A 24622-nucleotide genomic window follows, 5' to 3' on the forward strand; every position below is an offset into this window, starting at 1 on the left:
AGTTGCTGCACGAGGGGAATGCTTTTATAGAGATATTTATTTTTTTGTTCCTCCTGCTGAACTCTTGTAATCTGCTGGTGTTCTTCAGAAGTGTCTGGAGTTTATATGCATTATAGTCACAGAGACCACCAGAACCTTGTGTACATTTGCTTTACTTTTATTTCCACTAAGTAAAGCTCTATTACCTCCCTCAACTAATACTGCTTTTCCAGGAGCTAAACTAATCATCTTCCTTTGTCCTCACACAAATTAACTTCCTTACAACTGTTCCTGATCAGTGCTGTCATGAAGTGCTAAAAAAAAAAGACCATATTAATATTGCATCATTGCAAAGAAAATTTATATTTCAAATAGCAAATGTTGTTTTTAATTCTTTTATTCATTTTTTAGTTATGTTGACGTTCCTATTTTTTTTTTCTGTTCTTCCAGCAAAAGTACAAACAAGCATGGGAAGAAGACAAGAAGAAAGTTCACATCACAACAGATCTTCCACAGATTGCTTTAGCAAAAGTTAATGCATTTAATATAAGTGATGTGAGTATTGTTTTAAAACTAAGCTTTTTTTTTTAAACTATTATTATTATTATTATTTTAATATTATTTTTATTTTATTTTATTAGGAATAAATGAGATGGCAGCATATGAATTTCTTCCTGATTCTCACTTTGAGAGTCCATAGTAATTTTACAAAAGCCTATTAATTTTCCTTTCCTCACTTCCCCCAAATAAAAAAAAAATTGCCAAAAAAAGCCATAGTATTTACAGTCATTCATGTAGGTCATTAACAAAACAGTAGAGTTTGGCTACTATCCATGTTTAGTACTGTATCATTTTATGTCCCTATACAAAAAGTTCTGTACTGGATTCAGAATTCTCTCTTGCAGATGGAGCCTATTCTTTTGGTCAGAGATGTTAATAGAGGTAGTTTTTCAATGGCCAGTAGTTAAATAATGCTGGGTGTTTGTAATTAAAGAAATATCCATTTATCTAATTTCTTTAAAAGCTAACATCCTTAGAGATGTATTTTTTCACCAATATTTGTGCATGTGGGAAACAAATGTAATTTCTTGTTCTTTTTTTATAGATTATTGTTACTGATTACAACACTAAGACTGGAGTTAATTTTGAAGCATTTATCTTCCTGAATGCTTTAAATATCTGTTTAAGGAAGGCTAAAATTCTCTGTGTTTCAAGTTATGTTAATAGAGTTTTATTTTAGAAAGTGTAGTGTGTTTCTTTTCTTTTTTGATGTTTGTTTTCTTTCTTTCCACAGAAAAAGTACAGACAGACCTTTGAAGAATCTAGGAAGAAAGGATATGATCTCAGAGCTGATGCTATTCCTATTCAAGCTGCCAAAGCTTCTAGGGATATTGCTAGTGATGTAAGTTCTTGAAAGAAAAAAAATATTCCTTTCAGATATTTTAAAATATTATTTTCTTGACACAATTAATTTTTATATTGCATTTATATGAAGACTAATCTCCTGCTTGTATCTAGTATATTTAGTATATATTTATCTTGTATATAATCTATATATGTATGTATATAATCTATATATATATATAAACTAAATATATCTTGTATATTTAGTATATATTCTAATCAGTTTTTTAACAGTTAAAGAACAATTTCTTTATTAGAAAGGTAAAGAGACATATGAGGGACTCTTAGGAAAAAAAATCAGGCAGTTCATTCCTCAGTGTGATGGTGGTTGGGTACTTTATAAATGCATGCTGTATATTTGTAGTTCAGACAGAATGTTCAGAGATAATTTTTAGAAGTATTTGAAAAGAAAAGATTTGGACCTAAATTATTTTTACCACCGTGGTTCAGTTATCTGTATTCTTTTGGTGAAAGTCCCATAAATTGTAAGAAAATGTCATTTATTAAGAAAGTGGTGTAAATATCCTGCTAGACCTTTTTTAGAGTGCACCCTAAGAGTATGAGGACAAAGCCACCAACTCTATGTGCTTTGTCTTGTTTTCTTAATGCAAAATCCTATTTTCCTCTAAGTTTTGGAGGCTTTTTCTTTACGGGATAATTATTTAAACAACGGAAATAGATACAAGGTCTCTGTTTCTGCTCTCTTTGCAGTACAAATACAAATTAAGCTATGAAAAGGACAAGGGAAAGCTTGTAGGGTTCCGCAGCCTTCAGGATGACCCCAAACTCGTGCACTACATGCAAGTGGCTAAGCTGCAGTCTGACCGTGAGTACAAGAAAGCTTACGAGACAGGCAAGACACACTACCAGATGCCTTCTGACAGCCTGAGTGTGGTGTCAGCTAAGGAGGCACAGGATCGTGTCACCAACACCAACTACAAACGACTGATCCACCAGTACATGCTCCTGCCAGATGCCATGAGCTTCGAGCTGTACAGAAACATGAATCAGATCCAGAGTGATGTGAGTTCCTGCCACAGCTTTGGGCTTTTCTCCTCTTCCCTCCTTCTGGCTGTTTTGGAAACAAGAGAATGCTTTCCTTTGAGTATCTGTAAGTTGTAAACTTGGCTTTGCTGTCCTCTTTGGCAGAACGAGTACAGGCAGGATTACAATGAGTGGTTCAAGGGCATTGGTTGGAGTCCTGCTGGTTCCCTGGATGTGGAGAAAACCAAGAAAGCCACGGAAATTGCAAGTGATCGCAAATACCGCCAGCACCCCAGCACCTTCCCCTTCACCAAAAACACTGATGCCATGGACATGGTCCTGGCAAAGCAGAATGCCAATATCATGAACAAAGTGAGTATTCCTGGGGAAAATGAGGCAAGCATTCAGGTACAATGCATTTCAACTCTTAGTCTCTGTCACCACCTTTGTGTGGCAGTTTGAGGAAAACAACTGCCACGGGTTCTGCAGGGGGTGGAAAGGTGGGAAAAAACCCTGGGCAGACCCATCCTTTGGCATTTATATTAACATGAATATTTATATTAACATTATATTAACACAGAATGCCAATATCATGAACAAAGTGAGTATTCCTGGGGAAAATGAGGCAAGCATTCAGGTACAATGCATTTCAATAAACACTCTGTCACCACCTATGTGTGGCAGTTTGAGGAAAACAACTGCCACGGGTTCTGCAGGGGGAAAGGTGGGGAAAAAACCCTGGGCAGACCCATCCTTTGGTATTTATATTAACACAAATATTTATATTAACATTATATTAACACAGAATGCCAATATCATGAACAAAGTGAGTATTTCTGGGGAAAATGAGGCAAGCATTCAGGTACAATGCATTTCAATAAACACTCTGTCACCACCTTTGTGTGGCAGTTTGAGGAAAACAACTGCCACGGGTTCTGCAGGGGGGGGAAATGTGGGAAAAAACCCTGGGCAGACCCATCCTTCGGTATTTATATTAACACAAATATTTATATTAACATTATATTAACACAGAATGCCAATATCATGAACAAAGTGAGTATTCCTGGGGAAAATGATGCAAGCATTCAGGTACACTGCATTTCAACAAGCACTCTTAGTCTCTGTCACCACCTTTGTGTGGCAGTTTGACGAAAACAACTGTCACAGGTTCTGCAGGGGGAGAGGTGGGAAAAAACCCTGGGCAGACCCATCCTTTGGCATTTGTATTAACACAAACATTTATATTAACATTATATTAACACAGAATGCCAATATCATGAACAAAGTGAGTATTTCTGGGGAAAATGATGCAAGCATTCAGGTACAATGCATTTCAATAAACACTCTGTCACCACCTATGTGTGGCAGTTTGAAGAAAACAACTGCCACGGGTTCTGCAGGGGGAAAGGTGGGGAAAAAACCCTGGGCAGACCCATCCTTTGGTATTTATATTAACACAAATATTTATATTAACATTATATTAACACAGAATGCCAATATCATGAACAAAGTGAGTATTTCTGGGGAAAATGAGGCAAGCATTCAGGTACAATGCATTTCAATAAACACTCTGTCACCACCTTTGTGTGGCAGTTTGAGGAAAACAACTGCCATGCATTCTGCAGGGGGGGGAAATGTGGGAAAAAACCCTGGGCAGACCCATTCTTTGGCATTTATATTAACACAAAACCTCATGTTACATTTTTCAATAGCATGCTTATACTGAAGCTTGGGAGAAGGACAAAGTTCAGGTTCATGTGATGCCAGACACACCGGATATTGTACAGGCAAAGCAGAACAAGGCAAACTACAGCCAGGTAGAGTGTTTTAATGCCTTCTATTACATTTTAAATTAATATCTACTTTCTTCAAGTTCCAAAGTGCCTTCCCTTTCAAAATAAGTAATTAATTTGTACAAGGTAGAATAAACAGAATGGGGCAGTTAGAACAGAGAAGAATTTTTCAGTGAGTAATATTTTCAGAGTAGCAAAAATTCCCATCTTCAGGCTGGAAAAGTAGCAGGCTAAATTACATTATAATGTAAGGAAAAGATAAACCCTATTTTTAAAATCTGGATGTGCATAGTCTATGCTCTTTGCTTACTCTAGAAACCAATCATGTTAAAAATTCCTTACTACAAAAATTACAAGTTCATTGTATATATTTTTATATTATCATATGAGGAAGAAACAGGTGCCATTATTTTAACTTCTCTGTCAGCTTTTATATATGAGAAAGTGACAATTGTGCTGGTATAAAATACCTGGGTTTTGCTTTGCATGATTGCTTGGAGGCAAATCTTTGACTTGCAAGTACTGATTCTTGTGATCAACTGTTCACAAGCTGAACTGACTGATAAATGGCTGCATTAGAGCCTTATTAATCAAAATTTTGTTAGGCCAAACTGAAAATCTTTCAGTTATCCCAGCTGTATATATTTCACATTCCCCAGATATGTTTCATATCTCCTAGATGGGATATTAGGAAGCTGCTGCAGTAAAGAACTATTTAGTCACTAGCCTAGGACTTGGGAGACCTGTGCTCCTTGCTTATCAGTTTCCCATTTCTCAGTTGCCATCCTAGCAGTCCTTCATGACTGAAGCCTGTGAGGTGACCAGAATTTGGCAGTATGGATCATTAGCATGTCTTAATAGAAGGTGAAATGTATTTCTGAGACTTTTTAATTAATTCTGTTTTCAATTTTAGAAACAATATAAGCTTGGCTGGGAGGAAATGATAAAGAAAGGCTATGACCTCACACCTGAAGCCATGTCAGTGAAAGCAGCCAAAGCTTCAAGGGACATTGCAAGTGATGTAAGCAAACTTTCTAATTCCATGACACACACTTCATCCAGTCACCAGAACCTACAGAGCTGCACTAGATACACCTCTCTGCTGAGCTGTGGCTTGAAGTAAAATGAATAATTGCTGGCAAAACTCTTTCCTGAGCTGCTCTTGTCAGTGAAGAAAACAGTAAGGGTTGCTCTAGCATCTTGGCAGTTCCAGAGATTCTGTTCCAGACATGAAGTTCCTCTGTCATACAGAGCCAGGAGCTGTCTGCCCTTTTGGATGTTGTTTTTTCAGAGCAGCAGGAAATTTGGCCCAAGCAGCTGATCCCTGTGTCTAAACTGAGAAATCTTGAGAGCTCTGAACTAGGTGTGGTGACACGTGTCAGTGATGTCACAACTTGGGATGAACACAACTCCTGCATTTATGGAAGAGATTTCATTAGTCATTATGAAATGTTGCCTATGCTTAAGCATCTGTGTTTTTCATTGCTGATTATTCTATTAATCAAAATATTTCAGTGTGTTAAGCCTTGGGGGTTCTGAAGAGGATAATCAGGTAGCAGAGGAGACCTTTAGTAATGCCATCCAAGGGCTCCTAAACCTTTACATGAGCTGCCATAACAAGATGGTGATTTCACGGGTAATGAGAAGCACTGAACTGAGTGAACATATTGATATTTTGCTCCTATATTTTACCATTGCCTGTTTCTTGCTGTAATTTCAATAATGCAATCTACTGTTTCTTTATAAATTTATTAATTTCAATCCTGTTCCAGTACAAGTACAAAGAAGGTTACCGCAAGCAGCAGGGACACCACATCGGATTCCGCAGCTTACAGGATGATCCCAAGATGTTGTGGTCTATGCAAGTAGCTAAGATACAGAGTGACAGGGAGTACAAGAAGGATTTTGAAAAATGGAAGACAAAGTTTAATATGCCTGTGGATATGTTGGGCTTCCTTCTGGCTAAGAAATGCCAGGAACTGGTTAGTGATGCAGACTACAGACAAAAACTGCACCGCTGGACTTGTCTGCCAGACCAGAATGATGTCATCCAGGCAAAGAGGGTCTATGATCTACAGAGTGATGTAAGCTTCCAATGGATTTAATTCATTTTTTTGTAAGAAATCTACTGCTTGTTGAAAAGTATTTTTGATAACTCTCTGGAGTATAGTCAGAACAGATCAGATTGAAGCTAAAATACCAGTTAGTCTTATAATATGGTATAATAAATGACCAGCGGAATAATCTAGTATGGTTTTGATCTTAACAGAACCAGTATAAGTCAGATCTACAGTGGCTCAAAGGCATTGGATGGAGTCCTCTGGGATCTTTGGAATCTGAAAAGAACAAGAAAGCTACTGAAATACTGAGTGAAAAGAAGTACAGGCAGCACCCAGACACCATCAAGTTCACAAGTGTCCCAGATGCCATGGACGTCGTTTTAGCAAAATCTAATGCCAAAAATAGGAGTGATGTAAGTTTCCTCTGGAGACACAATGTGATTCAATAAATTAAATCCATGTTTATATATGTCTGTTGAAAAGATCTCCATATCAGAATATGTGCTTTAAAAATGCAAATATTAGGTGTTTACAATCAGTGCCTTACTGCTCAGTTGTCAAGAAGTACTGTGACTTGTTCAGAAAATTAAGGTCTATGTTGCTGTGTAACTTATTCAGTAAGAACTGCAAATAAGACACTTACTATGTGGTATGTAAATGTGTTGTCATAATGTTCTTTCCTTGATATTTCATGGAAGTAAAGAACAAAAAAAGGCAGTATTTCAGTAAGTAGTCATTATATTATCTGATTTTAATACCTTGCATTGTTTACATTGTTCATGCTTGCACAAGTACAGCTTTGCTACTGTGAAGAAAAAGCAAACTGAATTTACTGCTGTGCACATGAGCCTTTTATCAGACAAGATATTTTTGCTTGTGTCTCTTTTCAGATTCTGTATAAAGAAGCTTGGAACAAGGACAAGACTCAAATTCACATCATGCCTGATACACCTGAAATTTTGTTGGCTAAATCAAATTTAATTAACACAAGTGATGTAAGTGTGTTTCTAAAACCTTTGGGGGTTGGGTTGGGGTTTTTTTTGGTGTTTTTTTGTTTGTTTGTTTTTGTTTTGGTTTGGTTTTTTCATTGTTTTGGGGTTTTTTGGTTTGGTTTGGTTTTTGGGTTTTTTTTAAACTGTGAGCTGCTCATTGTGGCTTTAGTTTAAAATGCAGTAGAGTAATTCTGCAATTCTAACAGCTGTAAGCACATTTGTGATCTTTTTCTATGAAAGTGTTCATGCATTGGGAACCCTGAGTGAAAGTGCTAAAATATAAAATGGGAACACTGTAAATATATGCTTAATTTTTAGTAAGCCTGACATTCCTGTTAAATACCTGATTATATTCAACTGCTTCTTCAGAATTACAAAGGTTTCTGTAATTTACATCACATTCCTGCTTATAATGGAACAAATATAGACTACATGCAGAGGTAAAGGAATGTTAGCACACTGTGGTGTGAACTCAGGAAGACAAAAATAATTGCAATAGCAAATGGGTATAGAAAATCAGAGGTTTGTATTATTTATCTCCATAGAAGGCTATGAATCATTCAGGTTAGTATATTAAGTAAAAGATAGCTTAGATCTTGAATGAGTCAATCACAAAACATATAGATAGAAATTTTAATCTATTTTACATAATCAGTTCCTCAATACATGTTATTAAAAGCAAGCTGTGGAATTTAATTTGATGAATGAAGCTGTCTTGAAATCTCATACTTTATATTCAATAATCAGGGAATTGTAGTATTGAAAAAACTCCCTAAAGAGCTTTATTTACAACAGTTACATTGCATCTTTCTCCAACAGAAAAAATATAAGTTGGGATATGAAGAGCTGAAGAGGAAAGGCTATGATCTGCCTGTTGATGCTATACCCATCACATCAGCAAAGGCATCCAGAGACATAGCAAGTGATGTAAGTCTTATGGACTGAGAATAACACCAGGGAATAGAGCTGGCATGTGCTTATATATCTGTAAGGATAGTTTCTATATACAAGGCAAAGAGATAAAATTTTAACATTCTTACACTGCTACCCTCCCAGAGGCTATATAATTATTAATGGTATACAATTAACAAAATCAAATACAATATTTTACAGTCAGCCAATATATAACTGTAAAAAATCAGATAATGTCATCTGGACATGCATAGAGAAACACTAAAACTTCAGGGAAAAGTGCCAGCAACTTGAAATATATTACATTAAAAATTTTTAACCTCTCTATTAGCAACACAAAAAATTAAATTTCAGCTTGAGAACAGGTGACAACTGTTATTTCTATTTTCACTCAGTACAAATACAAGACTGCATATCGCAAGCAGCAGGGCCACCACATCGGGGCCCGGAACATAGAGGATGATCCCAAGATGGTGTGGTCCATGCACGTGGCCAAGATCCAGAGTGACAGAGAGTACAAGAAAGCCTTTGAGAAGTCCAAGACGAACTTCAGTACCCCAGTGGACATGCTGGGAATTGTGTTGGCCAAGAAGTGCCAGGAGCTGGTCAGTGATGTTGATTACAAGCACCCCCTGCATCGGTGGACTTGTCTGCCAGACCAGAGTGATATTGTACAAGCCCGGAGAGTGTATGACCTCCAGAGTGATGTAAGTTGTTGTTTTCTTCTGTGTTAAACCCACAAGTGTCTCTTGTATTCTCTTCCATTGTTGGAGAAGGTCCAGGTGAGGGTGATAAGCCAAGGCTGATTCTGTGAATCTCAGACAGTGTCATGGCTTTCCTATCCTGATGAGCACCGGTGGAGTAACAAATAATGGTTATAGAAGACTGATACATGTCCTTAAACATTGTGTGGGGAGGGTTGCTGCAGGTGTCTGAAGTTCTGTATGAAAGGGTAAGGGAAACACAGTCAAATATTTTCTTCTGATGGACCAACAGTGGGCAAAGAGAAGCCCTGTGTGCAGTGCAAAGGTTTGATTGGAGATGAGCTGCACGGAAGGGCCTTTTCTGGTGGTGGGTGAAAATGTGTTTTGGTAGGAAGAGCTTCCTGTGCTTCCATGTAGCAAGGAAGTTGCTGAGGTGTTTGTGTCCCTCCTGCCCTTTCAGAATGTGTACAAGTCTGACCTGATGTGGCTGAGGGGCATTGGCTGGTCCCCCATTGGCTCGCTGGACGAGGAGAAGAATAAGAGGGCGGGCCTCATCCTGAGTGACAAGAAGTACCGGCAGCACCCAGACACCATCAAATTCACCAGCCTGCCTGACTCCATGCCCATGGTGCTGGCAAAGCACAACTCACAGATTATGAACCAAGTGAGATTTCCTTGTGTGTGCACCCGGAGGGCAACGAGCACCTTCCTTCCCTGGGGAGTGGGGCTGTCTCCATCTGGGGGCCTGGGGTCTGCGAAGGGGAGGTTGCATCGTCTTGCATCGGGGGGTTTGTGTTCCTTGGTTGAGATGAAACTCTGGGGTGTGTTTGGAGCAGTGATTGGGTGCAGGGTGGAAAAGAAAAGTGGGGGAAGTGTTTGATTGTTTTCTGTCCAAGAAAAGGCATTCCTGAGTCACCACAAAGTCGAGGCCCCTTGCTGCAGTTGCTGAGCTTGTTGCCCTGTGTTCCTTTGATCTCTCTTGACACCACGCTCCTTTTTCCAGCGCTCGTACACAGCAGCCTGGGAGACGGATAAAACCAGCATTCACATCATGCCAGACACACCTGAGATTTTGCTAGCCCAGCAGAACAAAGTGAACTACAGTGAGGTAGGTGTTTGAGCTGGGCCTGGGTGTCCATTCCTGGGCACTGCTGTGGCTTGGGATGAAGTGTTGTTTGTGATGGGAATGCTTGTTGTTCTTTCAGAAAATGTACAGGCTGGCGATGGAGGAGGAGAAGAAGAAGGGCTATGACCTGAGGGTAGATGCCATCCCCATCAAGTCTGCCAAAGCTTCCAGAGACATTGCAAGTGATGTAAGTTCACAGGAACCCTTGGAGGCACACCCTGTCTGATGAGGGAGGATGGGAGTGTAAGACACAGTGGGGATCTGCTGCACATAGAGGCCTGTTCACATGGTGTTCTTGCCAGGTTCCATTAGCAAAGCTGTGACTGGCAGGAGCTGCTAGAGAATAGTGTCAGAAGGGAGAAGAGCTGCTCAGAAACTTACTGAGCTTCTTTTGTCCTGCAGTACAAGTACAAAGAAGGCTACCGCAAGCAGCAGGGCCACCACATCGGGGCCCGGAACATAGAGGATGATCCCAAGTTGGTGTGGTCCATGCACGTGGCCAAGATCCAGAGTGACAGAGAGTACAAGAAAGCCTTTGAGAAGTCCAAGACGAACTTCAGCACCCCAGTGGACATGCTGGGAATTGTGTTGGCCAAGAAGTGCCAGGAGCTGGTCAGTGATGTTGATTACAAGCACCCCCTGCATCGGTGGACTTGTCTGCCAGACCAGAGTGATATTGTACAAGCCCGGAGAGTGTATGACCTCCAGAGTGATGTAAGTTATTGTTTTCTTCTGTGTTAAACCCACAAGTGTCTCTTGTCTTCTGTACCTTTGTTGGAGAAGGTCCAGGTGAGGGTGATAAGCCAAGGCTGAATCTGAATCTGTATTGTGTGGCTTTACTGTCTTGCTGAATTTTAGAATGGTTCATGTGTGAAAGAACCTTGAAGAACATCTAGTCCAAATCTCCTGCCATGATCTGGGCCATACTCCCATCAGCCCAGGTTGCTCCAAGCCCCATCCAATCTGGCCTTGAACACTGCCAGGCATCGGGCAGCAACATCTTTGGTTATCCAGGGCTAGGGTCTCACCAATCTCACAGGATAGCATTTTTTCCAAATCAAATGTAAATCTAAATCTACTTTCTTTGAGTTTAAAACTGTGTTTCCACTGAAAATAAATTTCTGGGCTTGACTTTGCTTATCAAGGTCTTCAAAGGTGTGTTTTATAGCTCATGACAGATCTTGTCATTCCAACTCCCTTTTTTCTGCAATTTAGTGAGTAGAGTGCAGGAATAACTTTTGTGGGGGGTCATACATTATAGTTCCAGGAGAGTCCTATGTTTCATTTAGGGGAAGAGTTGTTGCAGGTGTCTGGAGTTCTTTATGGCAAGACAAGGACAACAGAGTTAAATATTTTCACTGGAGGACCAGCAGTAGGCAAAGAAAAGTCAAATGTGCAGAAGCAAATGGAATGAAGAGTATTAGGATATAAGGTATCAGGCTCCTCCCATGCCTCTGCCAGCTGCACATTGCCAAGTGGGTCTACTCTTTGTCAGGGAATCGAAGAAGATAGAGAGAACACTTTGTAGGTTGCATATCACTTTCTGCTGTTTTTAACTGGTGCCTCCATGTTGGGAGGAGCTGAGCTGCACTGCGGGGCCTTTTCTGGTGTTGGGTCGGTTAGCGCAGGGGAACGACTTTTGGTAGGGATAGCTGCTCTTGTTAGGAGAAGTGTTTCCATGTAGCAAGGAAGTTGCTGAGGTGTTTGTGTCCTTCCTGCCCTTTCAGAATGTGTACAAGTCTGACCTGATGTGGCTGAGGGGCATTGGCTGGTCCCCCATTGGCTCGCTGGACGAGGAGAAGAATAAGAGGGCGGGCCTCATCCTGAGTGACAAGAAGTACCGGCAGCACCCAGACACCATCAAATTCACCAGCCTGCCTGACTCCATGCCCATGGTGCTGGCAAAGCACAACTCACAGATTATGAACCAAGTGAGATGTCCTTGTGTGTGCACCCGGAGGGCAACGAGCACCTTCCTTCCCTGGGGAGTGGGGCTGTCTCCATCTGGGGGCCTGGGGTCTGCCAAGGGGAGGTTGCATCGTCTTGCGTCGGGGGGTTTGTGTTCCTTGGTTGAGATGAAACTCTGGGGTGTGTTTGGAGCAGTGATTGGGTGCAGGGTGGAAAAGAAAAGCGGGGGAAGTGTTTGATTGTTTTCTGTCCAAGAAAAGGCATTCCTGAGTCACCACGAAGTCGAGGCCCCTTGCTGCAGTTGCTGAGCTTGTTGCCCTGTGTTCCTTTGATCTCTCTTGACACCACGCTCCTTTTTCCAGCGCTCGTACACAGCAGCCTGGGAGAAGGATAAAACCAGCATTCACATCATGCCAGACACACCTGGGATTTTGCTAGCCCAGCAGAACAAAGTGAACTACAGTGAGGTAGGTGTTTGAGCTGGGCCTGGGTGTCCATGCCTGGGCACTGCTGTGGCTTGGGATGAAGTGTTGTTTGTGATGGGAATGCTTGTTGTTCTTTCAGAAAATGTACAGGCTGGCAATGGAGGAGGAGAAGAAGAAGGGCTATGACCTGAGGGTAGATGCCATCCCCATCAAGTCAGCCAAAGCTTCCAGAGACATTGCAAGTGATGTAAGTTCACAGGAGCCCTTGGAGGCACACCCTGTCCGATGGGGGAGGATGGGAGTGTAAGACACAGTGGGGATCTGCTGCACATAGAGGCCTGTTCACATGGTGATCCTGCCAGGTTCCATTAGCAAATCTGTGGCTGGCAGGAGCTGGTAGAGAATAGTGTCAGAAGGGAGAAGAGCTGCTCAGAAACTTACTGAGCTTCTTTTGTCCTGCAGTACAAGTACAAAGAAGGCTACCGCAAGCAGCAGGGCCACCACATCGGGGCCCGGAACATAGAGGATGATCCCAAGTTGGTGTGGTCCATGCATGTGGCCAAGATCCAGAGTGACAGAGAGTACAAGAAAGCCTTTGAGAAGTCCAAGACGAACTTCAGTACCCCAGTGGACATGCTGGGAATTGTGTTGGCCAAGAAATGCCAGGAGCTGGTCAGTGATGTTGATTACAAGCACCCCCTGCATCGGTGGACTTGTCTGCCAGACCAGAGTGATATTGTACAAGCCCGGAGAGTGTATGACCTCCAGAGTGATGTAAGTTGTTGTTTTCTTCTGTGTTAAACCCACAAGTGTCTCTTGTCTTCTGTTCCTTTGTTGGAGAAGGTCCAGGTGGAGAAAAAAGCCTTGGCTGATATTGTGAGCCTGCAACTAGACTGGGCCCTACTCTCTTACTGAAAATTTTTGTCAAGAATGAGCAGAAAGAAATTTATGTGGTGTCATACTTTATGGTCACAGAAACGTTCTATGTTGCATGATGTGGGAGGATTGCTGGATGTGTCTGGAGTTCTGTATTTAAGGGAAGGAAAAGAAAGTCAAATGTATCCTTTTTATAGACGCTGTGGGCAAAAGAAGCCCTGAGTGCAGTGGTGAGGGAGCTGAGCACTCGAATGCCTTTTCTGGTGGTGGGTGGGACTGTCACAGGGGAACGTGCATTGAAGCCAGAGCTTCTCTTGTTAGGAGAAGTGGTTACGTAGAGTGAGGAGGTTGTTGAGCTGTTTGTGTCCTTCCTGCCCTTTCAGAATGTGTACAAGTCTGACCTGATGTGGCTGAGGGGCATTGGCTGGTCCCCCATTGGCTCACTGGACGAGGAGAAGAATAAGAGGGCGGGCCTCATCCTGAGTGACAAGAAGTACCGGCAGCACCCAGACACCATCAAATTCACCAGCCTGCCTGACTCCATGCCCATGGTGCTGGCAAAGCACAACTCACAGATTATGAACCAAGTGAGATGTCCTTGTGTGTGCACCCGGAGGGCAACGAGCACCTTCCTTCCCTGGGGAGTGGGGCTGTCTCCATCTGGGGACCTGGGGTCTGCCAGGGGGAGGTTGAATCGTCTTGCGTCGGGGGGTTTGTGTTCCTTGGTTGAGATGAAACTCTGGGGTGTGTTTGGAGCAGTGATTGGGTGCAGGGTGGAAAAGAAAAGTGGGGGAAGTGTTTGATTGTTTTCTGTCCAAGAAAAGGCATTCCTGAGTCACCACGAAGTCGAGGCCCCTTGCTGCAGTTGCTGAGCTTGTTGCCCTGTGTTCCTTTGATCTCTCTTGACACCACGCTCCTTTTTCCAGCGCTCATACACAGCAGCCTGGGAGAAGGATAAAACCAGCATTCACATCATGCCAGACACACCTGAGATTTTGCTAGCCCAGCAGAACAAAGTGAACTACAGTGAGGTAGGTGTTTGAGCTGGGCCTGGGTGTCCATGCCTGGGCACTGCTGTGGCTTGGGATGAAGTGTTGTTTGTGATGGGAATGCTTGTTGTTCTTTCAGAAAATGTACAGGCTGGCGATGGAGGAGGAGAAGAAGAAGGGCTATGACCTGAGGGTAGATGCCATCCCCATCAAGTCAGCCAAAGCTTCCAGAGACATTGCAAGTGATGTAAGTTCACAGGAGCCCTTGGAGGCACACCCTGTCAAATGGGGCAGTTTTCAGGTGGCTGCAGCTGAAACCCAGGACTTTCAGCTGTAGAGGAATGGAGGGTGCTCTGACTCATTCCTCTAAGCAGCTCTGACACAGCATGGCCACTAAGCTTTGTCATGGATGTGATGGTTCTGGAGCCTTTGCCTGTAGCTGGCCTTGCAAGTCATTAGTATGCAGGATTGTGAAGGAATTTACAGATGGTCTGGATGCAGTAGGTGTGGGACTTGGGCAAAAGCTCTTGATCTTTAAAAAAAGTAGCGTCATCAAAAATGTGAGGTTGGTATCAGACAGATAATGTTACATCCTTCTGTTGCTCTACACTGTAGATTGTACGCTGACAATTTTCTCTGTCTAAATTCTGTCTGGTTTCAAGTATTAAGTTGGTGATTGTGCTACAGAGGCTGCCCGTGTTGTAGAGGAAAACTCAATTATCACTCCCTCAACTGTTTTTTGCTTCTAGTACAAGTACAAAGAAGGTTACCGCAAGCAGCAGGGCCACCACATCGGGGCCCGGAACATAGAGGATGATCCCAAGATGGTGTGGTCCATGCACGTGGCCAAGATCCAGAGTGACAGAGAGTACAAGAAAGCCTTTGAGAAGTCCAAGACAAGCTTCAGTAGCCCAGTGGACATGCTGGCAATCGTGTTGGCCAAGAAGTGCCAAGGGTTGGTCAGCGATATCGATTACCGCCACTATATACATCAGTGGATCTGTCTGCCAGACCAGAACGATGTGATCCATGCTAGGCAAGCCTATGATCTGCAGAGTGATGTAAGCTCCTTCTGCTTTCATTTTTGATAAGCAAAGTGTTTGATATTATACAGAGGTGGACCAGGAAACACAAACAAATCTGGTGCAACACAATTTTCAAGAGTTGCTCTTAACTTCTTTGATAAATTGAAACTCATGTCTGCTACACAATGTAGTAACCAACTGGTATTTAAATGGAATTCTGTAATTCTACAATTTGAACTGTATCTCATTTACCATTCCGTGGTACTTCCATACTTGTTTCATTCTTCATGTAGATGAAATGAAGTTTTATTTTCTAAGATTTTTTTCTAAATTATTCTATTTTGTTTGAATTAAACGTCAGTAGTAATTTTACTTAACTATGAATTGATGCACCATGTAAATTGCATTTGTATTACTACAGTTAGAATAACCTGTGTATTTTTTGCCCTAGAACTGCTACAAGTCTGACCTGGAATGGTTACGAGGCATTGGTTGGGTCCCAATTGGTTCCTTGGAGGTTGAAAAGGCCAAGAAGGCAGGAGAGATTTTGAGTGACAAAATATACCGTCAGCGTCCTGACACCATCAAGTTCACCAGTGTGACTGATTCTCTAGAGATGGTCCTAGCCAAGCAGAATGCAAGCACAATGAATAAGGTGAGTCTTGATCTGATTGGGCAACATGTCAGCAATCTCCTCCTAAACACTGGAGACCATAGATACAGATGTGAGGTTGCTGTGTGAAATTTCAGAAACACAGGGCTCTACAGGTGAAACGTACCTTCAAAAGGTAATTTGTTTTCAGTAAGTGTTATTTTAAGAACATCTTCCACATTGCCAAATTAAACTGGAATTATCAGTGGTGAATCTTTCCACGTTCTCTACTGCATAGCTAGCAATTTGTTGCCTAAGTTTCATCTAATTTTTAATGCAGCCAGTTGTCTAGTAAATCCAATAGTTTATCAAGTTTTTCTAGTAATCTAGTAAATAATAACCTACTTGTTTTAAGACAGCCTTTGAAATACCTTAATTTTAATCAGTTCAGCATAGTACTTAAAAGGTAAGTTTTCCTGAACCTGTTGCCCTGATCTCCATCCTCTTTATGTCAACGAAACCTTCTCCTCTTCCAAACAGGCCTTGTTCTCAGAGATGAGAGCTCTGTGTGTCTGATATCTGTGGCTCTATTACAAACATATTTTTTTTTAATAGAATATTTTCTAAGTAACTCAATCTTAGTGACTTAGAGGACTGGATCTAAAATATAATTGCTGTGTATGGAATCAGGATTTCTTAGGTTTAACTTGGAGTACAGATCTGTAATTCTTGTTATTTCTTAGGAGATCTCACTTTTGTCACCTTATGTTTTCCCCCCTATAACATCCACTCCTTTTTCTGCAGCGTTTATATACTGAGGCCTGGGATAAAGACAAGACACAAATCCACATCATGCCTGACACACCTGAAATCACACTGGCAAAACAGAACAAGCAGAACTACAGCACGGTGAGTATGTGAGGTCTCTAAATGTAACTCCTCTGTTTCATGGCTGGAGCACCAATATTCTGTTAAACCTTGTATACATGATATAATCTGTGTCTTTAAGGAATCCCTAGCACTTGTCCTCAAAATTGTGACTTTGAAAACATCATTTGTGCATTTTTACAGCAGTACAAATGTATATCTATGAGCACTCTGGAGAATGAATTCCATGAGAAGGGAATTTTTTTGAGTAATTTCTGCCAACATGCATAATGTTGGCAATGTACAAAATTAATTCCAGCACTGAAAGTGCCAAAAAGTGGGTTTCTAGTACAGCTCTAAAGAGCAGTGCTACCAGTGTTCAGTGTTAGTGCAGGCAATTAAATTCAATTCAATAAGATGTGGCTTTAAAAATGACTTTTTATTCCACCTGTGTAGAAGCATAGTCTTTAAAAGTCTAGCCAGTGTTATGCTAAAGTAGTAATAGAAGAATATTGTTAGATAAAGTATTTAGCAAACCCCTTCCTTTGTGAATTTGTACCATCTGCTCATCTGAGGCTGTGAGTTAAGAAAGTTCCATGAAGCTGAGATAGAAAAAATGTTTTCACAGTCTAAAAACTCTACTTACCAAGAGCTTGATTTGCAGGGAATATAATACGATACATGAACCTTACTTACATGGGTAAGTAAGTTTAATTCTTGTTTAATTCTTCACCTTTTCAGAACTTCTACAAACAAGCCATGGAAGAAGATAAAAAGAAAGGCTATGACTTGAGAGTTGATGCAATCCCCATTCAGGCTGCCAAAGCATCGAGGCAAATTGCCAGTGATGTAAGAAACTAGTTTTTCATTGATGTGTGTGGTGACCTCTGTTCTCTGCAACCTGAACATTATCAACTGCATTATATAAAAGGCATTTCAACTAAACTGTAATCTCAAATAATAGATATTTGGAAGGAAATTATTGTATATGTTTCAATACTCAAATTGTAAAAAGTGAGGTTCAGAGGTTACATGGACAATAGAATCCTGGTTCTATGTTAGTTCTATAGCTCATAAAGATGTATCTTTAGGTAAATCTTAAGTATGTATATTATTATAGTTGAAATGGATAAGATGATTCATCATCAATATTGATGAAGAGTGCTTTGGTGAAAAAGCTTTCTTAAAAATCACTATTTAGCATTCAAACTCAAATAGTAAACGTTTATTGTGATAATCCACGGGGTTAGCACCGAAGTTGTTTTGACAATTTGGGTTTTTTTCATTGTAGTTTATGGAGAAATTTGTGTATTTTACTCTTGGAAATATTTGAATAACTGATGTTTAGAGGTGACAGAGAAGATCACTGTCTTGGTTTATATTGCAGTACAAGTACAAAGAAGGCTACCGCAAGCAGCTGGGCCACCACATCGGGGCCCGGAACATAGAGGATGACCCCAAGATGGTGTGGTCCATGCACGTGGCCAAGATCCAGAGTGACAGAGAGTACAAGAAAGCCTTTGAGAAGTCCAAGACAAGCTTCAGTAGCCCAGTGGACATGCTGGCAATCGTGTTGGCCAAGAAGTGCCAAGGGTTGGTCAGCGATATCGATTACCGCCACTATATACATCAGTGGATCTGTCTGCCAGACCAGAACGATGTGATCCATGCTAGGCAAGCCTATGATCTGCAGAGTGATGTAAGCTCTTTCTGCTTTCATTTTTGATAAGCAATGTGCTTGATATTATACAGAGGTGGACCAGGAAATCACATAAATATGTGGTGGAACACAATTTTCAAGAGCTGCTCTTAGCTTCTGTGATAAATTGAAACTCATGTCTGCTACACGATGTAGTAACCAACTGGTATTTAAATGGAATTCTGTAATTCTATAATTTGAACTGTATCTCATTTACCATTTCATGGTACTTCCATACTTATTTCATTCTTCATGTAGATGAAATGAAATTTTATTTTCTAAGATTTTTTTCTAAATTATTCTATTTTGTTTGAATTAAACGTCAGTAGTGATTTTACTTAACTATGAATTGATACTGTATTTGTATTTGTATTACTATAGTATGCTGTATTTGTATTACTATAGTTAGAATAACCTGTGTATTTTTTTTGTCCTAGCACTGCTACAAGTCTGACCTGGAATGGTTACGAGGCATTGGTTGGGTCCCAATTGGTTCCCTGGAGGTTGAAAAGGCCAAGAAGGCAGGAGAGATTTTGAGTGACAAAATATACCGTCAGCGTCCTGACACCATCAAGTTCACCAGTGTGACTGATTCTCTAGAGATGGTCCTAGCCAAGCAGAATGCAGACACAATGAATAAGGTGAGTCTTGATCTGATTGGGCAACATGTCAGCAATCTCCTCAATGTTCAAGACAGTATGAGAAATATACTGATCACAAGTTATGCTTAAGTTCAGAGATGGAATTTTTTTAGAAAGAGTGCTGTGTTCAGTTCAGTCATAACCTTTGGCCCATTTAATGCAACACTCCACTTTGTCCTGATATTCTGTATTTTTTGTGGCATGTCTGTGTCATAAGCAGTAATGCTGTTTTGCTTGTTGTATTAGTCTTAAAGAAAGGGGGAGTTTTATACATGTTGGTAAATTTCTTCAGACAAATTCTCCTTTTAATAGTGGTAGCTTTCTCTGATTAAATGTAGAACTTTTTATCCATGACAAATTTCCTATAATCTTGTCTTGAATGCTCAATGTTTTTCTTGGTTAATGAGGTGCTGACTTGTTTTGGAATGCAATGTTAACCTCTTACTGTGTTCTTTCTTAGCGTTTATACACTGAAGCATGGAATAAAGATAAGACCATGATTCATGTCATGCCTGACACACCAGAAATCCTGCTAGCTAAACAAAACAAAATAAACTACAGTCAGGTGAGTAAACCTGAAAAGGTGTGAGAGTTAAAGGGTTTCTGAAAGTGCAATGACTTCAGTTTGCAAGTGTCTACAGTACAATTACAAGATCTTAGAAATCTGTTTTTTTATTTTTTTTTTTTCTGGAGATCGTAGAGCTATGTTCAGTTATTTAAGTTGTCTGAACATGAACTGTATCATTTAGAGGCTTAATTTCTGTTAATTTTTGTTACTACAGAGATGTGCTTAACTGAAGTGTAACTTCATTTTTATTTTTCTCACAGAAAATGTACAAACTAGCTTTGGAGGATTCAAAGAAGAAGGGTTATGATTTACGTTATGATGCCATTCCTATTCAGTCTGCCAAAGCATCCAGAGAGATTGCCAGTGATGTAAGCACACTTTTTTTCTTTTTTTAATCATGTCTGTAGGAATTTAGAAATGCTGAAGAATCAGAATGTTTGTTCCATTGTTTGTTAATGTAGTACCTTTAAGTTCATAGAATAGATAATACTGAAATCCAGTGATTCTACTGCTTGTCTTTAGTACATGAGAGGAATGGACAACCATTATCTCTCTGCATGAGGTAAATTATCACAGAAATCAAATAACAGAAGCTTATTTCTATGTCCTCTGTAATAGTTCCACTGATACCCATGGATATTCAGGAAAACTGATCTGCAAGGGAGATGAGTCTATGTCGGAAGTTTTTAGTCAAATTAATTCCTGATTAAAAATAGGAAATATTTTTAAATCTCTCCAAAATAGATGTTATTAGGGAATAAATTCTAAATGTTCTAAAGTCTTGTCTTTTCCTGAGAAAAAATCATCCTTCTGAAGTACTACATTGAAATTCAAGATGTCTGAATACAAAATCAGGAAAAACAAATGCAATGACTGTGAGAGGTTTTGCTTCTGGATGAGGAAACATCACTAAGAGAGAGAGGATAACAGATTTTTTTTTCTCTTTTGTTTTTATATCAAGATTGGTATTTAAACTGCTAGTGTTAAGACCAACTCAGACTATTTTCACCAAAAAGGTTACCAATAAGTTAACCCTTAAATTTTAATGTCAATGCTAAAAAGATGTGGAATATCAGACTACCTACTTGGTAGTAATAATATGAAGTTAAATATCTAGTTAATTAAAAGCATGATATAGTTATAAATAAAAAAGTAGTAAAAGATAATTAAAGAACGATAATAAAATATAATTATGTTCGTAATAAAAACCTTAGTTGTGTGAAAAATAACAAAGCACAAGAAAGATGTAAATAATATTTTTCTCTAAAAATACATCAATTATCATGTTACACTGTAGGAGTTATTTATTATTTAATAAATATACCAAGTGAATATGACTGTATATCATTTCAGTACAAGTACAAAGAAGGCTACCGCAAGCAGCTGGGCCACCACATCGGGGCCCGGAACATAGAGGATGATCCCAAGATGGTGTGGTCCATGCATGTGGCCAAGATCCAGAGTGACAGAGAGTACAAGAAAGCCTTTGAGAAGTCCAAGACAAGCTTCAGTAGCCCAGTGGACATGCTGGCAATCGTGTTGGCCAAGAAGTGCCAAGGGTTGGTCAGCGATATCGATTACCGCCACTATATACATCAGTGGATCTGTCTGCCAGACCAGAACGATGTGATCCATGCTAGGCAAGCCTATGATCTGCAGAGTGATGTAAGCTCCTTCTGCTTTCATTTTTAGCTGAGGAATGTGCTTGATATAATATATATGTGGAGCAGGAAATCACATAAATATGTGGTGGAACACAATTTTCAAGAGTTGCTCTTAACTTCTTTGGTAAATTGAAACTCATGTCTGCTACACGATGTAGTAACCAACTAGTATTTAAATGGAATTCTGTAATTCTATAATTTGAACTGTATCTCATTTACCATTCCGTGGTACTTCCATACTTATTTCGCTCTTCTAGATGAAATGAAGTTTTATTTTCTAAGATTTTTTTCTAAATTATTCTATTTTGTTTGAATTAAACATCAGTAGTGAGTTTACTTAACTGAGAGAAGGCACACCATGTAAATTGTATTGATATTATGATCATAATGATGATGGGTGTATTTTTTGTCCTAGAACTGCTACAAGTCTGACCTGGAATGGTTACGAGGCATTGGTTGGGTCCCAATTGGTTCCCTGGAGGTTGAAAAGGCCAAGAAGGCAGGAGAGATTTTGAGTGATAAAATATACCGTCAGCGTCCTGACACCATCAAGTTCACCAGTGTGACTGATTCTCTAGAGATGGTCCTAGCCAAGCAGAATGCAGACACAATGAATAAGGTGAGTCTTGTTCTGATTGGGCAACATGTCAGCAATCTCCTCCTAAACACTGGAGACCATAGATACAGATGTGTGGTTGCTGTGTGAAATTTCAGAAACACAGGGCTCTACAGGTGAAAGCTGCCTTCAAAAGGTAATTTGTTTTCAGTAAGTGCTATTTTAAGAACATCTTCCACATTGCCAAATTAAACTGGAATTATCAGTGGTGAATCTTTCCACGTTCTCTACTGCATAGCTAGCAATTTGTTGCCTAAATTTCATCTAATTTTTAATGCAGCCAGTTGTCTAGTAAATTCAATAGTTTATCAAGTTTTTCTAGTAATCTAGTAAATAATAACCTACTTGTTTTAAGACAGCCTTTGAAATACCTTAATTTTAATCAGTTCAGCATAGTACTTAAAAGGTAATCTGTGAATCTGAATCTGTGGCCCTGATCTCCATCCTCTTTATGTCAACGAAAAATTTTCCTCTTCCAAACAGGCCTTGTTCTCAGAGTTGAGAGCTCTGTGTGTCTGATATCTGTGGCTCTATTACAAACATTTTTTTTTTTAATAGAATATTTTCTAGGTTAATCAATCTTGACCTGGACCTCAAGTGACTTAGAGGACTGGATCTAAAATATAATTGCTGTGTATGGAATCAGGATTTCTTAGGTTTAACTTGGAGTACAGATCTGTAATTCTTGTTATTTCTTAGGAGGTCTCACTTTTGTCACCTTATGTTTTCCCCCCTATAACATCCACTCCTTTTTCTGCAGCGTTTATATACTGAGGCCTGGGATAAAGACAAGACACAAATCCACATCATGCCTGACACACCTGAAATCACACTGGCAAAACAGAACAAGCAGAACTACAGCACGGTGAGTATGTGAGGTCTCTAAATGTAACTCCTCTGTTTCATGGCTGGAGCACCAATATTCTGTTAAATATTATGATATGATCTGTGTCTTTAAGGAATTCCTAGCACTTGTCCTCAAAATTGTGACTTTGAAAACATCATTTGTGCATTTTTACAGTAGTACAAATGTATATCTGTGAGCACTATTGAGAATATATATGGAGAGGAAATGGATGGAAGCTGTGCCAGGGGAGGGTCAGCCTGATGGTAGGAAATATTTTTTCCCTCAGAGGGTTGTCAGGCATTGGAATGGCCCAGGACAGTGGTGGAGTCCCCATCCCTGGAGGCATTTAAAAGGCATTTGGAGCTGGGCCTTAAGGACAGGGTTTAGTATTGACTGTGGTGTTGGCCAAAGGTTGGACTGGATGAGCTTGGAGTCTCTTCCAACCCAAACATTCTGGGATTCTGTAATCAATTCCATGAGAAGGGAATTTTTTTGAGTAATTTCTGCAAAAATACAAACTGTTTGGAATGTTCAAAATTAATTCCAGCACTGGAAATGCCAAAAAGGTAATTTCCAGTACAACTCTAAAGAGCAGTGCTACCAGTGTTCAGTGTTAGTGCAGGCAATTGAATTCAATTCAATAAGATGTGGCTTTAAAACTGACTTTTTATTCCACCTGTGTAGAAGAATAGTTTGTCTTTAAAATTCTAGCCAGTGTTATGCTAAAGCAGTAAAAGAAAAATATTGTTAGATAAAGTATTTAGCAAACCCCTTCCTTTGTGAATTTGTTTGCTCATCTGAGGCTGTGAGTTAAGAAAGTTCAATAAAGCTGAGATAGAAAAAATGTTTTCACAGTCTAAAAACTCTACTTACAAAGAGCTTGTTTTGCATGACACATGAACCTTACTTACATGGGTCCTCTTGTGTAATTCTTCACCTTTCCAGAAACTCTACAAACAAGCCATGGAAGAAGATAAAAAGAAAGGCTATGACTTGAGAGTTGATGCAATCCCCATTCAGGCTGCCAAAGCATCGAGGCAAATTGCCAGTGATGTAAGAAACTAGTTTTTCATTGATTTGTGTGGTGACCTCTGTTCTCTGCAACCTGAACATTATCAACTGCATTCTTTAAAAGAATAAAACATATTTTATTATATATGTTTGAATACTGTAATTGTACATAGTGAGGTTGAGAGGTTACATGGACAATAGAATACTGTTTTTATGTTACTTTTATAGCTCATAAAGATGTATCTTTAGGTAAATCTTAGGTATGTATGTTATTATAATTGAAATGGATAAGATGATTCATCATCAATATTGATGAAGAGTGCTTTGTTGAAAAAGCTTTCTTAAAAATCACTATTTAGCATTCAAACTCAAATAGTAAACGTTTATTGTGATAATCCACAGGGTTAGCACCGAAGCTGTTTCGACAATTTGGGTTTTTTTCATTGTAGTTTATAGAGAAATTTGGGTATTTTACTCTTGGAAATATTTGAATAACTGATGTTTAGAGGTGACAGAGAAGATCACTGTCTTGCTTTATATTTCAGTACAAGTACAAAGAAGGCTACCGCAAGCAGCTGGGCCACCACATTGGGGCCCGGAACATAGAGGATGATCCCAAGATGGTGTGGTCCATGCACGTGGCCAAGATCCAGAGTGACAGAGAGTACAAGAAAGCCTTTGAGAAGTCCAAGACAAGCTTCAGTAGCCCAGTGGACATGCTGGGAATTGTGTTGGCCAAGAAATGCCAAGGGTTGGTCAGCGACATCGATTACCGCCACTATATACATCAGTGGATCTGTCTGCCAGACCAGAACGATGTGATGCATGCCAGGCAAGCCTATGATCTGCAGAGTGATGTGAGTAAATAATTCATTTTACAATGCATCATTGAATTTACTGGTCCTATAGAATTTGATTTTTACAACATATATTATGCCTT

The 24622-nt window shown here is 40.0% G+C and overlaps 1 protein-coding gene across 1 annotated transcript in view; it reads left to right on the forward strand.

Annotated features, from left to right (window-relative positions):
• Positions 1–24622, forward strand: part of NEB (nebulin) — a 109713-nt gene that overhangs the window by 26412 nt on the left and 58679 nt on the right. Inside the window, exons 26-60 of the mRNA XM_071746364.1 lie at positions 430–534; positions 1274–1381; positions 2095–2406; positions 2533–2739; positions 4080–4184; positions 5074–5181; positions 5933–6244; positions 6430–6633; positions 7111–7215; positions 8032–8139; positions 8520–8831; positions 9289–9492; positions 9832–9936; positions 10034–10141; positions 10357–10668; positions 11682–11885; positions 12225–12329; positions 12427–12534; positions 12750–13061; positions 13547–13750; positions 14090–14194; positions 14292–14399; positions 14902–15213; positions 15629–15832; positions 16574–16678; positions 17378–17485; positions 18024–18335; positions 18773–18976; positions 19437–19541; positions 19805–19912; positions 20898–21209; positions 21624–21827; positions 22585–22689; positions 23617–23724; positions 24228–24539. Coding sequence (XP_071602465.1) covers positions 430–534; positions 1274–1381; positions 2095–2406; positions 2533–2739; positions 4080–4184; positions 5074–5181; positions 5933–6244; positions 6430–6633; positions 7111–7215; positions 8032–8139; positions 8520–8831; positions 9289–9492; positions 9832–9936; positions 10034–10141; positions 10357–10668; positions 11682–11885; positions 12225–12329; positions 12427–12534; positions 12750–13061; positions 13547–13750; positions 14090–14194; positions 14292–14399; positions 14902–15213; positions 15629–15832; positions 16574–16678; positions 17378–17485; positions 18024–18335; positions 18773–18976; positions 19437–19541; positions 19805–19912; positions 20898–21209; positions 21624–21827; positions 22585–22689; positions 23617–23724; positions 24228–24539 — 6360 coding nt within the window. The remainder of the gene's footprint in view (positions 1–429; positions 535–1273; positions 1382–2094; positions 2407–2532; positions 2740–4079; positions 4185–5073; positions 5182–5932; positions 6245–6429; positions 6634–7110; positions 7216–8031; positions 8140–8519; positions 8832–9288; positions 9493–9831; positions 9937–10033; positions 10142–10356; positions 10669–11681; positions 11886–12224; positions 12330–12426; positions 12535–12749; positions 13062–13546; positions 13751–14089; positions 14195–14291; positions 14400–14901; positions 15214–15628; positions 15833–16573; positions 16679–17377; positions 17486–18023; positions 18336–18772; positions 18977–19436; positions 19542–19804; positions 19913–20897; positions 21210–21623; positions 21828–22584; positions 22690–23616; positions 23725–24227; positions 24540–24622) is intronic.

This window comes from Heliangelus exortis, chromosome 6 (assembly GCF_036169615.1).
Source record: "Heliangelus exortis chromosome 6, bHelExo1.hap1, whole genome shotgun sequence".
In the NCBI taxonomy this organism is placed as follows: domain Eukaryota; kingdom Metazoa; phylum Chordata; class Aves; order Apodiformes; family Trochilidae; genus Heliangelus; species Heliangelus exortis.